The sequence below is a fragment of the Varroa jacobsoni genome, unplaced genomic scaffold (genome assembly GCF_002532875.2).
Source record: "Varroa jacobsoni isolate VJ856 unplaced genomic scaffold, vjacob_1.0 scaffold_774, whole genome shotgun sequence".
NCBI classification, from domain to species: Eukaryota; Metazoa; Arthropoda; class Arachnida; order Mesostigmata; family Varroidae; genus Varroa; species Varroa jacobsoni.
This window is the reverse complement of record NW_019213676.1, coordinates 283,916-300,307: the sequence shown is the minus strand read 5'-3', so window position 1 is coordinate 300,307 and position 16,392 is coordinate 283,916. Positions and strand designations below refer to the sequence as shown.

The window sequence follows — 16,392 nt, the reverse complement described above, 5'->3', positions numbered from 1 at the left end:
ATGCTAGCTATTACATATTCATTCAACAAGATTACACAACGATAAATAATCATCTTTTCAATATAGACCGTCCCTAGATTGATTCTAATTAAATAAGTGGAAAAAAGTCGTTCAGAAGAGATCATCATATCCATGTACTGCAAGGTCGATTGGCTACGATTAATCATCGTATACGATTCAAAAGACGCAACACATCTCAGAAAGACAAACAAGAAGTAGTTGTCTATCCAGCACTATTTCTTCTTATTTACTTAAATGAATCGAAATGCTTTGTTTATTCGATAGAATAGCTGAATTTGCGTCGATAACAGAAAGTTTCAATAAATCTTCATTACATTAACAAATGATAAAGTCTCGATTCATAATCCAATGCTTCTATCTTATAAAGTATATAAATACGGTTATTACGCTAAGACTAACGGTGTACTACCGTAACAACAGGTGGTGATTCCTTTTTTTCTAGCATTATTGTTATGACAGATTCAGATACTGTTATACAAAACGCTCGTTCACGGTGTATGGAAGAGCATTGGCTAAGAACGGAAATGTACCTTTGTTTAGTATTCGGGTACCTGGGGCTTCAGTATATGTGTACGTGTCAATGACAAGGTAGAAATGTAATTGTTTCATTTTGCTTTTAGCTTTTTTGGACTTTCTCGCTCACCCCACCCTCTTTCTATCCTAGTTAATATGAGACTTACTTTACAGATAAGGTTTTTTTCTAAAGAAACAATCTGCCATTGCGACGATGTGCCATCGACATTATTGGCAGGCACTGATTTACGTGGATTGAAAGGCTTCGAAGTGTTTATACTTATCCTTATTTTTTTAGCGTTCTGTTTAAGCTTAAAAAAATGTTCGATCAACCATTTTGTCTGTTGACCAACCCCCTATTTTTCTGTCCACTATATCAACATTTTTTAGATGAATAAAGTGATCTAGAGGTTGGCAGTATTCGTTTGGGTAACTTGTATTGGCGTTTCATGTGTGAATCTGTTTTCTTATAAAATAGATTTAGCGCTGAGAACGAATAACGTGTCGAGCTAATTTCTAGTATTTGAATACTACATATAAAAACCTCTCACCCTCTCTACATAACAGAACATGGACTGTGAAATATTCGAGAGAGCCAGCATAGGCTACCTCGAATCCGTCCAATCTCCAAAAAAAAAAACTCGAAATTTTTTCTATTTGTGTGCGTACAACAACGTGCATTTGAGAATACTAAGACAAAAACTTTCGAAACTGTATCAAAAATTTACTTGATTAAATTGTTGACTCTGGTTATTATTTAGCATTGCCTAAGCTATCGTATTAAAGATTATTGTCGCGAATTATCGTCAATATAATATTTACCAAAATATAATATTTACCAAAATGTATGGCCCAGGAGTCAGTGGGCATTCTCCAAATACTACCACTCAAAGAGCTGTATTTTTGACTTTGGGTTCCGGAGTTGCTAGCTTTAGCCTCCTTGTAAAACGTAGGACCAAAGAGCTTAGTGCATCTGCGATATACCTGAATGCGCAGTACTTAATAAGAGATGAAGAGTGCAGACTTATGCGTAAGCTATATTAAACAACTGAACAAGGCGTGTTTAAAGCTTTTATTTTAAACATTTTTTACGAGTAAATGATCATATAATATAAGGAGTTACCACACAGTTTAACAGTACAATACGCAATCTCAGATGATTCACTTTTCTAGAGGGAGTAAGGTTCGTATCCGTATAATTGTCCTTGTATTAGCTATTGTTGCTGCTTTGACCGTTTCCATGTTCGGCGGCATGGTTGGTGATGTTGTCACTCGTTTTTATTTTTCAGATTTGTCAGTGTACCGTGACAAGTGCACCCCACCTACTTCTGCTACCACTTCAGATTAATCGGGGTCTGATCTAGTGGCCCACGGTGTCCCGCCTGGAATCCCCCGGGTCATCGCAACAACCACGTCCCCTTCAACCAAGATCCTAAGCCAAGACGCAATCTACATCAATTCATCATCGAGTACCCGCTACTGCACATTCGGTCGATTCCAATTCAACCTCATGTCGACTTCATTGATTTTTAACAATGTACTAATCGACTAACCTGCCATACCTGGTGCTCTGTTTTATTGCCTGCTCCAAAATATTGCCTGCTCGCTATTGAAGCCATATATTTACGCGACAACGTCTTGGACTCATCCTTGTTTGTGAATTAGTTCGCTTTAAAAATCGCTACATGTTACCACTATCAGCACCCTTATCACGACCTAGTACCATCTACTCTTGTGTTGTGCTGGTATATACTGTGTCCAGATGCTTTCCCTCGTGGGAAGCAATCTATTTAAATTTGAGACAGAGTTAAGAAGACGCCTGTCTCGTCCCTAAAACTAAAGGAAATACATAACTATGTAATCTAGCGTTATGGCTGGCGCAAAGATCGGGCCTCAAGAGAGTTAACCAAGTGGAAACACCTGACGCAGTGAATTACATGAATTGTGCCATTTTATATCGCTCTACTTACGCAAAAGACACGCAGAGGACTATTTTTTTTTCACTGATTATCAGTGCGAGAGTGAAAAATCAAGATTGTGATTCCAATACGTTTACCCATTTTCTTATGTTATACCAAATACCGCTTTAGCGAGTGCGTTGGGACCTTAAACAGAAAATTTTTGATAATGAAATTTTTTAATGCACCGAAATTGCGACATTGTTTCGTATAAATCTAAAGTAGTTGCAAGTGAAGTTGCCTGGGGAGTTAGAGAATACAAAGCGCTCTACTTACAATCACACAGCTTGTATAGGAGATGAGCAATTTAATGGAGTCTGTGGCGCCTTGTTCCATATGAAAACGTCACACTCTTTGCTCGTACACTGTTAATGCTGAATTAATGTCTGTCAGCTTGTTGGAACATCAGGTGTTACTGTTTTTGTAGCTATACACATCTGGGAAGCTATAAACTTTCCCTCTTCACACAATCTCATGCTTAACCGCGGTCGGCGTCATGTTCGCATCTCCTCAAGTCACCAACGCGAAGCTAGCTCAGGCCCGGGCTCAAGGCCTAAGTTTCCTGGGACCGGCACCAAGACCGACTAATAGTAACCGAGGCCAAGAGCAACGACATGCGCCGCTTGTTGCCTCTGCCATCGACATTCCACCAGCGACAGCGCTATCCTCTTCAGCTCCAGAGATCCCGGAGAAACCGCCCAGGTAATTAAACGGTGCACTATTACTCTGAATCGTATAGTATCTGAGTTACTTTGCTCAGATTATAGTTGGGTAAACGGAAATGAATGTTGCACCTATTTTGCAAGTACACAGCATCGAATCCTGATATTGGCTTTTATTGAGAAGTAAGAAATTCATTTCAACGGCTTTATTAAAGTAGCGCTGAAAGCAACATTACTTCCGAAAATCCCAATGTACCCCCTCAAGACCTCCATTATCGTATAAATCAAATATGGGGTTTATTTCGATATATATTTGCTGAAAGAAGCTCTGTAAAGCTTTTATTCACTCAGAATAAAGCAGTATTAATATCCTTTTTATATGGGGAACTTTTTTTTCGTAAGGCTTATTTTAATTACTCGCCATAGTTTTGTATAAATTAAAAGCTATGAATGGCCAAGCCTTCGTAAACTAAACTTTTAGGGATGGCAGCAATGGTATCAGGGATACTTCACCTACTTGGATTCAATGGTGATTTCTAAACTGATCAGATCCAGCCTACAGATTTTAAAGTCATATGTACATCATTAGGGACTCAACAACAATATTTATGATGCGTATCACTCGTATTAGTTATCTTACCAATTACGAAGAGTAAACAATTAATTTTGTGCCTGCTACTCACTTAGAATAAAGTAGGTTTTTTCTAATCTAGATTAATTGATCCTTCTACGTTAGGTTCAGCTTTTAACTGGAACCTTGGCCTGGTCATATACCACGTATGATTATAAACCGTTGTCGTAAAGTATTCATCAGCCTGAAAAAAGCATGTGTCATCGAAACGTGAATAGTTACGTTTGCAGCAAACACGATTGATATCATTTTTTCATGAAAATGTTTAATACTTATTTCTCCCCTGTTGCTTTACAGGGTCCTAAACAGCATTTAAAAAATCTAGGGTAATCGTTTTCATTCATCAACTCCGCGACTTCGGTCGCTTAAACTCCGGTATCTAAACTCACGGGTCCTACGAACCGATATGAAGGCAAAAAAATCAAAGCAATGATTGATTTGCATCGATTCCCTTTGTTTTGATCTATCATCGGCGAGTGAAGCCAAGGTCGAAAATAATTTATTTCAATATATGCTTAGCGGAACATAGGAGAAATATAGGTTTTGAATTCTTGGCCTACTGCCGGCCTGAAATGACTCATAGTTTCCGGCCCTCAAGTCTCTTGAGCTTCACTAGTAATATGATATTTGTGAGGTGACAGTAAGGGCAGTTAGTGGTTAGCTATGAAAAATTTAACTGACATTGTTATCAATAAAATATTTAAGCACTGGCATAGTCTAATTTTCGCCGATTGTATTTAACCTTTTCTTTTAAATCACATAATGGCTATACGATATCATGCAATATTCTTATTTTAACCTTTCCTATTAGACGTATAAACATGATACGCTATTGCCTTCTTAGAAACTACATTATGTTTCCCTCTGCAATGTTACCATTATTGTTATTATTATGCATTATTATAACATGCATTCAGTGGCTTTCTATTAAACATATCTACGGACAAATCTTGTTATGTCAAATCAGCTCTTATGATCCAATATGATCCATGCATAATTTACGTGCACTATGAAATGTTTGCGAAACTTTTATGTGTACTCGCTCCATATCATTTGAATGCGCCAATTATTTAAACAGCGTTCCATCGCAGCTACAATGCCGTTTGCTATGACCCTACACCATATACAATTTTAGTAAGTATTTATTCTACCTATTTTGATGTATTGTTTTTAAACGGTATAACAATTCCATCCTGAGGCAATTTTTCTTCGCAATTACAGGAAAAAATCTGATCCGGTGTTAAGTTCCTCCGCGCCCGCTTCAGTCGAAGGCGAAAGCGTAAACTCCGCTTCTTCAGGCGCTGATTGCGATGGCGACAATCGACGTCGGAGACAAGATTCACGTTCTACGGGAAACACGAGGGCACCCAGTCCAATCGAAGGTCCCCTATTATCCAGCAACCTCAGCCCGGAAACACCTCAACCATTGAATGAAGCGGGTAGGACATTGTTACCGGTTGGTTACGTTATATCTAAAATCAATTTAGGGCTTTTAACGATAGTGCTGTTCCCAGCAACGAAGATCATCAGTTTAGTTCAAGTAAAAATTTGTAAATCATGTTCTCGCGAGATCGATTAATTGTTTTCACTGGGTTACCAACACATTTGGCAACTCGACTTTTGTATCTGGTTGACGGCTCAGCCTAGACCTACGCTCTTTTCAGCCTTTCTCAGAAATTGGTGCAAAAAGCTGTCTCTTCTCCAAATTGCCATTTTAACGTTTGTAAAATCAAATTATTTATATATTCTCTACTAGATCTGAGAGAGATACTCTACTGAGATCACTAACGTTCTGATGACCATACAGATCTGTATCAAAAAAAAACAAAAATTTAAAACAACAGCACGATTAGGCTTGAAACGAAAACTTTTTATTGGTTTAAGTACCGCTTTAGCTTCACAAATCAGGAAAACAGTAAATACAATTTCCTTCTAAGCCTATTACAGCTTATTTAATGTTAAGCCATTTGTAATTTTTTTCAAGTCAAGCTCCCATCAATCTTAAACAAAATATTGTGATGTCTAATGGGCCATTACAGAATCTCCTCTCGACTGTTCTGCACTTTGCATCAATAAAACACATTTCGCCGAGGAACGTAATGAATCCCCGGCACACTTGCTCGTAGGCAGAGAGAATTCTACTATTGGTACTAGAGGAGACGTTAAAGACGATCCTTCGCCTAAGGATGGACGTGAATCAAAAGATCCTCCCGAGAGGACGCTTCCCTCAAGCATATCGGCTTCCACGATCTCTATTCAGCCTTCACAGGTTGGTTTTCACAATTGACTTCAAGTAAATCTAGCTTAATACGTTAGTTCTGGCTATAGATGAAACATTACAGGAAGAGCATGATATTCGATTCTAACAATTCTAGCCTCTCTAAATAAATAACGGTATGAGAGCGAATATATCTTACGTATGTAATGTCTCACTAGTATTTCAAACCATGCAAATAAGTTGATCATAGTTAAGACCAACGTGCATTTCATGTTTGCTTTGCGAAATAGTAATTTTCAACTGAAGTAAATAAATCATGGATGGAATTTAACCATAAAAATGATTGTATGGAAGGTGTTCAGTTGCGCTTTACAATACGCAATAACTAACTGTACAATAACAACGTAAATAACAATCAATGATATTTAATTTAATCGTTCAGACGTCGGGTGGTTCGGGCGGAAAAGGCAGTTCTCCAGGATCGACACCGGCCCCTGAAGTGAAGAAAAAAGCGAAAAAAAATCGAAAACCAGCCTGGTATCAACATGTAAGTTTAACGACCGATCGACGGAACGCTGGAAGATACGGGATATGAAGGAGAAACTAGCAAACTGTTGCCAATCGAAATACAACTGTGTGGCTATCCGAACCTAAAATCCGTTTTGGAGTTATGTCAAATTCATGGGTTTAAGTAAACTAAGTTGACTGTAACGTATTTTCGTATGACTTAAATTAGAATTTTTTACTTCTTTCAAATGAAAATACGAAGTTTGCATAGTTGTGTAACGATACTGTGTTCGCATGCTAAGCTTAGCGATATGTGGTGGTCTAGGTTCAAATGCAACCATACTTCGTGTCGTATTGAAAGTCAGCCGTTTGAAGTAATATTGAAAAGCAGTACTGGGGGTAAAACCCGAAACATTTATTTATCTAGCTAAAAAGCCAATATTCCCCTAACTATTTTTAGATGTTAAAAAAATACTGTTTGTAGCAAATACACGTCTGTCTGACATATGAAATATGAATGAAATAAAAAAAAATATCATCATGTGTTACATTCGTGCAGGTTTATCGTATTTCTTTTGTTTGATATCTGCCTGTATGGATGTGCACAAGTATACCATATATTTGATTCTTATAATATATGAAAAATGCGAAAGATACTATGCAATTTCTAAAATGACTTTTCACTTGCCTTTATCACAAACAGCCTTTCCGTTTATGCCTGTTCTTGCAGTTGATCTCTCCAACGTACAAGTCGAAATGCGCGGACTTTCGTCGACTGTTTGCCAAGGAAGGAGTTCCCGAGACGGAAATGCTCATAGATGATTACTCGTGCGCCTTACAAAGGGATATTCTGGCGCACGGGCGTCTTTATGTCTCTCAAAACTTCTTTTGTTTTTACGCGAACATCTTCAAATGGGAGACATGCGTCGTCCTCAAATGTCAAGATTTAACCTCAATGACAAAAGAGAAAACCGCGTTGGTATGTGACTATAGACCAGCATCGTAGTTGCGTCTTTTCACCACAAATTGATGAGCCTTAATTAATCTATTAGCTAGGTACGAGAAACCAAACGGCCGCCAGCAGCACATAAATCAATCGAAACGGAATATCCTTGTTGTAAAGTTATCGATTTATTATGAGCGGAAAGACATTTTCAGATTCCCAAATATCTGAGCTAAATGACGCATTATACGCTTTGTTCCGAATGTTAGGTCTACCTTGGTCGTATACGCAATAAGGTGAAGGAGGCAGCCACCTTTAATAGATCTTGATGGTACTATTACTCTCCTTTTAAACAGGCCTCGTTCTTCCTGTGGTCATACTGTAGTTCAATAATGTGATTAGTCAGGCAAAAAAGCTTATTCGAAAGTGACTGATGTTGTCTATTATATTGTAGTCGTTACATAGCAATAACAAAGACACGGATTGTTTTTGGTTAATATTCACGATGCCTGAATAACGTTAACTGTCCACTTGAGATGTTAAACATATGTTTTGTTTTATCTAAAGCAATGCTTAACGTAGGCACAAGTTATAAAATTCAAAACATTCACCTTTTAGACAAATGCCTTAAATAAATAGCTGGCTTAGCTAAAATCGCCTATGCCAATAATCAACGCCCAACATACAACAGTGAAAAATGGTCCAGTGTATAATATTTCTTCCAAGCAGTACCATAAAACCATGTACACTGGCAGTTAGAAGATTTTAGTAATTATACAGTTACACTCTGAGATTATTTGGATACGATTGTATTTACGTGGATTATCCGATATCTGCCATATGGTAAGTATATTCAACATATAAAAAACAATGCTCAACATCTTCTCTGGCCCAGAGTTCTATCCCTAAATACTTAATAAGTAAAACTAAATAACTTGGGATAGCTGCTATAGGCACACAGGTAATCGTAGTACCTGACAACCTTTATATGCTGTTTAATGCCGGAGTAGACAAAATACCTAATTGATCTGCACGAAGGTGTGCATTGTATGCATACGTGTTTAGATTTCGTTGGACGCCATTGTTGTACTGTTGTTGTTGCTGATTGGCGACATTTCAGGTCATCCCCAATGCTATCGTCTGCCAGACGGAAAACGAGAGGTACTTCTTTACATCGTTCGCGGCCCGTGATAAAACCTATCTAATGTTATTCCGCATTTGGCAGAATGCCCTTCTTGCACAGCCGATGAGCAACAGAGAATGTTGGCGTTTGGTAAGTAAAACTAGCAAGACGTGACTTTCAATTGTGATACACGACCAACATCAGCAGATTAATCATGAATCAGGCCATTATCTCACTCATCATTCTATTCTTCATTTACAGTCATAACGTACTTTTGCATTGATCGTTGCTTACCGTTGTATCGTATTTGTATATATTCTACTGAAAACTATGAATCTATATATTAACTTCTTTTGACCTGACTGTCATCAGTTGCCACGTTTACTGCAATTGTGTTGATTGCCATCTATTACTAGTAGTTTCGAGTCCATCTTGGAGTCCGTTTTATTTCATCCTTCCTATGTCTTATTTATTAGGATATATGCCCTACTGAGAGACTTTAACCTGCAGCGGTAATCTCCCGAATCGGCTGACTTTAGCTGCCTGATTCTTAAATAAAAATTATTTAAAAGTGTATTTACAAATAGAGACAAATACGTTATATGCGATAGACATCTGTCAATGCTATACTTCTTTCTGTGCGCTCTGGTCTATGTATAAAGTACACATTCATGGATATTCAGAACATCAACTGTTTTTATAGTTAAGACTTACCCTTTATCTAAAAGCAACGCAGTCTGCTGATTGCATCGTAAAATAAGGAATGCTTATTTACGACTCCTAGAACCATTCTGCTGCTTGATCGTAGACCAAATCTCTTGTGCGTTTTTTTTTTTTCATTACAACCATTCCGTCGACTCTCGTAACATTAAAGGGCAACGGGCATAGTATACACATATTGTATTATCTCTGCGGTCGATGCTTTCTGCGGTGCTCGACCACAACTCAATACTGATTATAAAACCTCCTAACAGCTTCTCATTGGTGACGACCTTCGCTTAAAGCAGATCCATATGTGCGAGACAAGGTATTTGTGTGACTTAGCTATTGTATCCCTAACTTACCCTACGGCTGCTTAGAGAAGCGCCTGTGTGAGTCTGTGCTCAGTCGCTGTATGTTAGAAGGCCAATGTCTTTTCGAGACCCAGGAACATGAAATTACTTTCGTATAGCTGCTTCTTCTGCTAGTGAACTTGTTTTTTGTGATGTGAGAACTGCCCCGAAGCAATTTGGATACATTTTATATCAAAATATAGATCAATATGTACCACAGCAGAGGAGCACAGTAGGTTGGGAATGAAGTGTTGATTATGAATATATTCCACAGTGGGTTTGCCCTAAATCAATGTCCCGTTTTTGGTAAAAGCTCCGCTAGTCGGACGTTGCGCGTTCCCATAAACTTTGTGGTACTTAATTGTTCATCGATGCATATGTCAACAACAAATTCAAGTGCTCTTCGTGCTACGATAGATACCTTAAAAATTATTGGTTGGCGACGCATTGATTGACAATGTGCCTTTCCACGCGAGGACTACTGTCTAGGACGTAGTGAGCAAAGTGAAAGCACGGAGACAGAACCTAAAACATCGTTTAAAGCGCAAACAGTCAAAGCTTGTTCAAATCGCGAAAATGGTACGTCGCCATTAACAAGGTTTTCAGGCAGGATAAACGATATGATAAAAAAAGAGAAAAAACAGCCCGAACATAAACAGAAAAGGCACCAGAATTCCATTCAAGCGAAAAAACGTAAGGATGACCGAATACGCGGATCGCAAACTATTCGTGTTTCTTACTTAAAATTTCTTAAAATGGTCAAAATAACCGGGCGGAAAATGCAAAGATTTATGATGCTGAAGGGTGTGGATCTCCCATGGATTTATGATGCGTCCAATGATCACCTTGTCGATGTTGGTGTCAACCGTGACAATTCACAGGTGCACCACAGGTACGGCGATGAGCTAGGCTTAAGTACGGATGATGAAATGGACTACATCGCTCCTGATGATCTCAATAATGTTAAGGCCATCGACGTAAAAAACCTTGCAGAGGTTAGTAGATAAACCCTTGTACTATCTAGTTAGTTCAGCCTAATATAATCGTTAAATTTTCGTAGCGAGATATCCGTAGGTTTTGTAGGTGTGATATTATATGGGTGGTTTTTGCAGACTGGGCTTTTGGGAAGACAATATGGTTCTGGCTCAAATGAACCGGCTTTATATGAAGTAGGTATTAGGGTACCTAAGAATTTTTTGACGACTACAAAGAAGACTACAAGGCTATTTCTGCTTTAAAGATTCTGGTGTCTCTCGATTATTCTAGTAGGAGCGCATTCGTTATAATTCTTCCTAATGAAACTCCAATATTCATCTAATATTTATTTAAGTTAGTCAATGTTTTAAAGAGCAGATTTCGGCAATTGCTTTTATGAATAATCCACTTCTCCGCTAAGAACGAATCACTATGTTTACTTCATTAAAAGTGCGTAACTTTAAGTGCATCGTGTATTTTGAAGAAAATATGATTAAATATAACCCGAAAATATTTTAAGCTGAGTTCTGTCTTTGCTTTCAATTTGCTGAAGTTGACACACAATATGCCTACAATGACATGATCATCAGCTAAAGGCAGAAAAATCACTTTGTAGATTTCGTTCACTAAAGGACAAATATGTCGATATAAGAAGAATATGAAATATATGAAAAAGGCATTATCAAGTCTCTTTACTTCAATTCCACGAGTGATGACGGTGGATTTGCGATTAAATAGCACTGTGACACGAGTCAGATATTTGTCATCGCAAAGGAGAGGCGTTGTTTATCGGCATATAGTATTAGTACAATATTAAATTATAATCCAGTATATGGCTTTGGGTAGATTATTTTATTATATTATTAATTAACGTAACGTGAGGCCTTCACTGAAAATACTTGCGATGCTAGCCCATTCGTTTGCGCTCATTGGGACACGCTCGGTTTAACCACAAACCACTTACTGCATATGTTAACAACTTGTGGTTGTTAGCATGTGTAGGTTATTATATATTAGAGCTGGATCTCCCCCCCGCCATCTACCATATTGGTCAACCGCGCGGTTATCAATCTGATCAGTTTTACCAAAACATAATTGAAATCTGCCATTAGAACTGTACGATAGATGTTACTAGATTACAATGTTGGTGTTTGCTGTTCCCTGTGGTGTACAATTTATTCAATGGCGGCAGATTCCGATAGATGAAAGTGAAATAGCTCAACCCGATTCACCATCGCTTCGACCTTTGGCTAATGTTACTACTGCGAAGACGTCAGGTACGTCTTCAGCCGTCGTATCGGAAGATGCCAAGTCTTCAGCGTCCTCTGCTGAAGAATTGGATGAAGACGGAGGCTCGCCTGACAAAGACTCTGAAATACTAGAGTGTCCTGAGAGTCACGACGGTATGACGCAGTACCTGGACAAGTCATTTGCTATGGACATTGATCACCTGTTCACATGCATATTTACCGGTATGTTACTACGCTACTGTATATTAGACTATATGTGACAGAAACATTGTTCAGAAAGTGCCGCTTAAAAACAACTAAAAATGGCTATAATTATATGCTCTGTCGAAGTCTCAGTCAACAATATAATGCTACTATTAAGGCTGGTGTGCGTTCGAACGTCGGTGTTTCATATCATAATTATATCTTCCCAGCTAACCCCAGAAACCGTTCGTGATGAATCCGCAATGGGAATGTTATCATTATTACATCACTCGTTACCTTAGCTATGTAAATGATGTCCGCTTTTTCTGTATTCGGCGACTTATCATGTTTTTTATTTTGCATTTGATAGAAAGCATTGACCTTAATTCTTTTTGTTTATTCTTTCATTTTTAATGCTTAGCATCTGAGTTTTATCAAGATCTACAAGCAGGTCGCAAAACTTCAAATATGACCATTGGCAACTGGGAGCGACTCGAGGATAAGCAGGTCCCAGGAGGCGGAGAAACAGGATCTGACAAAGGTGGTAACGCACCGAATTCCCCTGGAGGTGGCCAATGCAAACAAAAAAGAAACCTTACATATACCGTCACCTTGAACCACGCCATGGCCAAAAGTTGTACTTCTTTCGAAACGCAGAGTTTACATCGGAAGTCTAAGCCCGGCAAGATGTACTCTATTCAAGCCGAAGTTAGTATAATATATGAGCGGATGCATATACCTGCGTGCCTGAAGCTCTTCAAACCGATGAATACACCCTATGAAATGCATTCGATACCTATCCACTTGTATATGCATAAAGTTAAAGTATACGTACCGAGTATTCAACGACGTATTTTTGCTATCGATTGGTAAACGTAAGGTTAAATGAAATCAAAGGATCGTACTTATTAAGAACCGAAAGGCCATTTGTGAAAAACCTCTTTGGGGTTTGGCTTGATCCTAGTGTTATCTTATTATTAATGATTAACTGTGTGACTACATAGGTTTCCAATCAGGGAATTCCCTACGCGGACGCATTTGTGGTGCAGCAGCATTATTGTTTACGGTGTGAAGGCGAGAACCGTTGCCGATTACAAGTGTTCGCGCAGATCAACTTCCGTAAACCACCTTGGGGATTTATTAAAAGTATGATTGAAAAGAACATGCATCAGGGAGTTACTGAGTATGTGGCCGACCTTCAGAAAGCTTTGGACAAAGAAGTGGAGAGACTCGTTAGCGATAGCGGACGAATTCCGCCCCCCCTGACCTTAGGTAAGTGCTTTTTCACTCGATGCATACCAGATCACACATTTCCTAAAAAAAAAACCTATTTGGTGAGTTTTAAGTTGCTCGGGATACAAAAAGGACTCAGTGATGGATCAAACCATTAGTACGACAGTCTTCGTCTCATTGTGCACAGTTCACTTAGTAATGGCATGCTTTTTTCTGTTGATTCAGACGTGCAAACCCCTCCATCGATATCACCCGCCTTCCCCTCGAGACAAAGCGGTGTTTCGGCCAGGTGCAACGACAGGAAAATTATCGGACCAGATGTTGCTACGTGGCCCACTAGGTGGGTTAGTCAATGGATTGACCCGACGATGCTTCTCAAGGTGTTGACTGTAGTCATTGCAGTTCTGCTCACCATCAACGGCTATGTGTTGTATTCATACTGGTCACACAATGATCAGGGTGATACCTTAGAACCGACTGATTTCAGTAATCGTCCGCCAACTACGATCGAGCAGTGGAAGAAAGCATACGAACAAAGCCAGGTCTGTTCCTTGCCATAGATTGGCTTGTTGAGGCTTGGCGTTAGCAAATAGTAATGTTGCTTTACTGCACTCAAAAAATATCTGTTATTAATGATGCCCTCCCAAGTTGCACTTTCAAATATGCAAAATTAACCTGATTCGTCTGGTTCTTTGTCCCCATCACAACGAAAGGTTCGGCATCGACGTCAGTTGGAAGAGGTCAGCCGCTTGGTCGACCGGACCGTCGGCGGCCTCGACAACATGCAGACGGTATTCAGACAGCTCAAGAACGTTATAGCTCAATGGGGTAATCACTTGCCGCTAACAAGCTCTTCGATAGAAGGATCAACCGCATCGTCGCTCCACAGAGAACAATCTCCGGCGTCTTCCTTTCATACGAGCACAGAAAGTAGTACGTCTCGAGGAGAGTTCTAAATCCTATGGAGACAGAAGCAAACGATTTTTATGCTTACGCGTTAGTGCCGACGCAATTCAGCAGGATGAGCAGCAAGCAATACTTAACCTGATTAACGAAACCGAAAAACGCATAGGTGGGCACCATCAGTGTGAAAGAGTCTCGCTGTTGTGCTGATGTCATAATCAACAAAAATGACGTGGTTATTATAATTGTAATAAAATTATTATGGATAACTGGATAGGAACATGAAGTGCATTGGTAGTGCACATCAAGCCTCTTAAGCTGGTGGATAGCAGCCGCACGGGATTTTAAAATCCTGAAAAATGGAGACTACTTCATTAGTGGGGTATGAATGTGATGAGTGATAAAATTAAAGTTAATGCATATAATTATGAAGAAAAACAGCAATGCAATGACGTACGCTGGCCATGCGTAGGGGACGGAGCGATGGATCAAGATTACAGTTATTATAGTTATTTCGTGCTTCCTATCCTAACCGTTGTTTAATGTGTTTGGTCATGGAAAAAGTATATGATGAATGAAACGAATGTTATTTGGATGTCGTGCAAGGAGAAATGCTAGAGTAGTTACGCTACATTTATAACTACGCGCGTAGCCTGAGTTCATTAGAACAAAAATTATTGATTGTCAATTACTGCCTCTGATAGAGGCTGCACAGGGGACACACTATATGTAATGGGAAGAAAAGTAATGGTTGAGTGCGTTATCGAACCCTATTATCTGTTGACTCGAACCTGAATTATCTAAAAAATGTTAATAAAAAATACTAAAAGCGGGGGGCGCTCGAAATAGTATCATCGAAGCATGTTGAAATAATACGATAGCTTGGGCAGCTGGTTTATCCAAGTCATTACAAACACATGGATGTGTACACAAAAAAAAGAAGCAGCAGTACGATCAAAACATACGAATACGCCATATACGTACGCGCTCAGTTCACAATCCCTACCAGTCATATATTTTCGGGTAAAACTTTTTTAATTAAATATTCTACCTATTGATATTAATATATGTGCAGAAAAATGTGTTTGTTCATAGTATTAAACATTATAATTAACGTAGCTTTTTTACAATCTGATCACACAGTTATTATTAACAGTTGGAAACGTAAAAGTTACAGTAAGGGACTTTATTAAAAATTGACAATCGCTTAATTTTTAAGTCATGTAACAGTTTTTCCGTCTACTCTCGTAGTCATTTGATCCCTGTTATTATGTAATTTAAATTATAAAAACAAAGTAACAGATAATGATTCTCTTACTGAATATTGGTCGTTGTCAATTACGGGTAAGCTGGTGTTAGCAATACACGAAGAGACAACAATGGAAAATAGTTCGAAAGTTTTTTGCTACTCGCATTATTCATTCACTGGATGGAAAAGGATGATAATAAATTAGACAAGATATTATTATGAAAAAACGCGTGTTGTGTTTATTGGGTGAGAACAGTGGTCCATATTATGTAGAACATGCACTAAGTAGTGAAAGCGGGACTGCTAAGAAATGTGGAGGCTGTCGATAAGCGCAAAAAGTCGGGAACTTCTATCGAGTTAATTAAAACTAAATAATACATAAGCAACGTCTGATTCCGGCATTGAAAGCTTAACACAGACGTAACTATTTGACTTCGATCTTTAGATCATGTACTCATTGTTAATTTATTCGTACTTTTAGTCTTGTACAACTGATAGCAAATAACGTTCAAAATAAGAAGGAAAACTTTGGCCGGTAACGCCATTGTCAAATGCGGTCAACAATAAGGGAAACAGAATAAACAGTAAAAAGTAAAATATGTGGAATACCTGAATATTTCTATCTTCTGTCAGGTTCTGTTTGAGCCCTACTCTACCGTATACATCACAGCTATCACGAGAAGAAGAGTACTGCTCCTGACATCATATTCCGTGTAAAGAACTTTGGAATGCGAGCTATGCAGGTGTAGATGTTAATCGCGAAGAAGGGCCGGCAGGCTCGTTCGACTACCCTCGAGTGTAGTTCAAGAAATCGCGCTGCCCAAAGATTTGGGAGGAATGATTCTGAAGTTCCTAATACTCAAGGTGTTGCTTAGTAGATGTGGATTTACTCAATTTAATGTATCAGGAATAAATCGAATAATCCTCTTTCTGCTACAAATACTAGATGTCAGGTTTCCGTCTGAGTCATT

At 38.7% G+C, this 16,392-nt stretch overlaps 1 protein-coding gene across 4 annotated transcripts in view; it reads left to right on the top strand.

Moving 5' to 3' along the window:
- LOC111263562 (protein Aster-B) overlaps positions 1 to 15,648 on the top strand; it is a 36,614-nt gene extending 20,966 nt beyond the window's left edge. For 3 of the 4 annotated variants that reach the window (XM_022838741.2, XM_022838743.2, XM_086969698.1), the window contains 12 exons: positions 1,824 to 3,194; positions 5,007 to 5,224; positions 5,825 to 6,054; positions 6,446 to 6,550; positions 7,241 to 7,489; positions 8,574 to 8,726; positions 10,510 to 10,623; positions 11,796 to 12,075; positions 12,458 to 12,744; positions 13,041 to 13,308; positions 13,495 to 13,811; positions 13,983 to 15,648. In XM_022838741.2, coding sequence (XP_022694476.1) covers positions 2,989 to 3,194; positions 5,007 to 5,224; positions 5,825 to 6,054; positions 6,446 to 6,550; positions 7,241 to 7,489; positions 8,574 to 8,726; positions 10,510 to 10,623; positions 11,796 to 12,075; positions 12,458 to 12,744; positions 13,041 to 13,308; positions 13,495 to 13,811; positions 13,983 to 14,225 — 2,670 coding nt within the window. In that variant the 5' untranslated portion in view covers positions 1,824 to 2,988 and the 3' untranslated portion in view covers positions 14,226 to 15,648. The remainder of the gene's footprint in view (positions 1 to 1,823; positions 3,195 to 5,006; positions 5,225 to 5,824; positions 6,055 to 6,445; positions 6,551 to 7,240; positions 7,490 to 8,573; positions 8,727 to 10,509; positions 10,624 to 11,795; positions 12,076 to 12,457; positions 12,745 to 13,040; positions 13,309 to 13,494; positions 13,812 to 13,982) is intronic. The other variant, XM_022838744.2, reaches the window with a different exon arrangement.
- Positions 15,649 to 16,392: the final 744 nt, after the last annotated feature.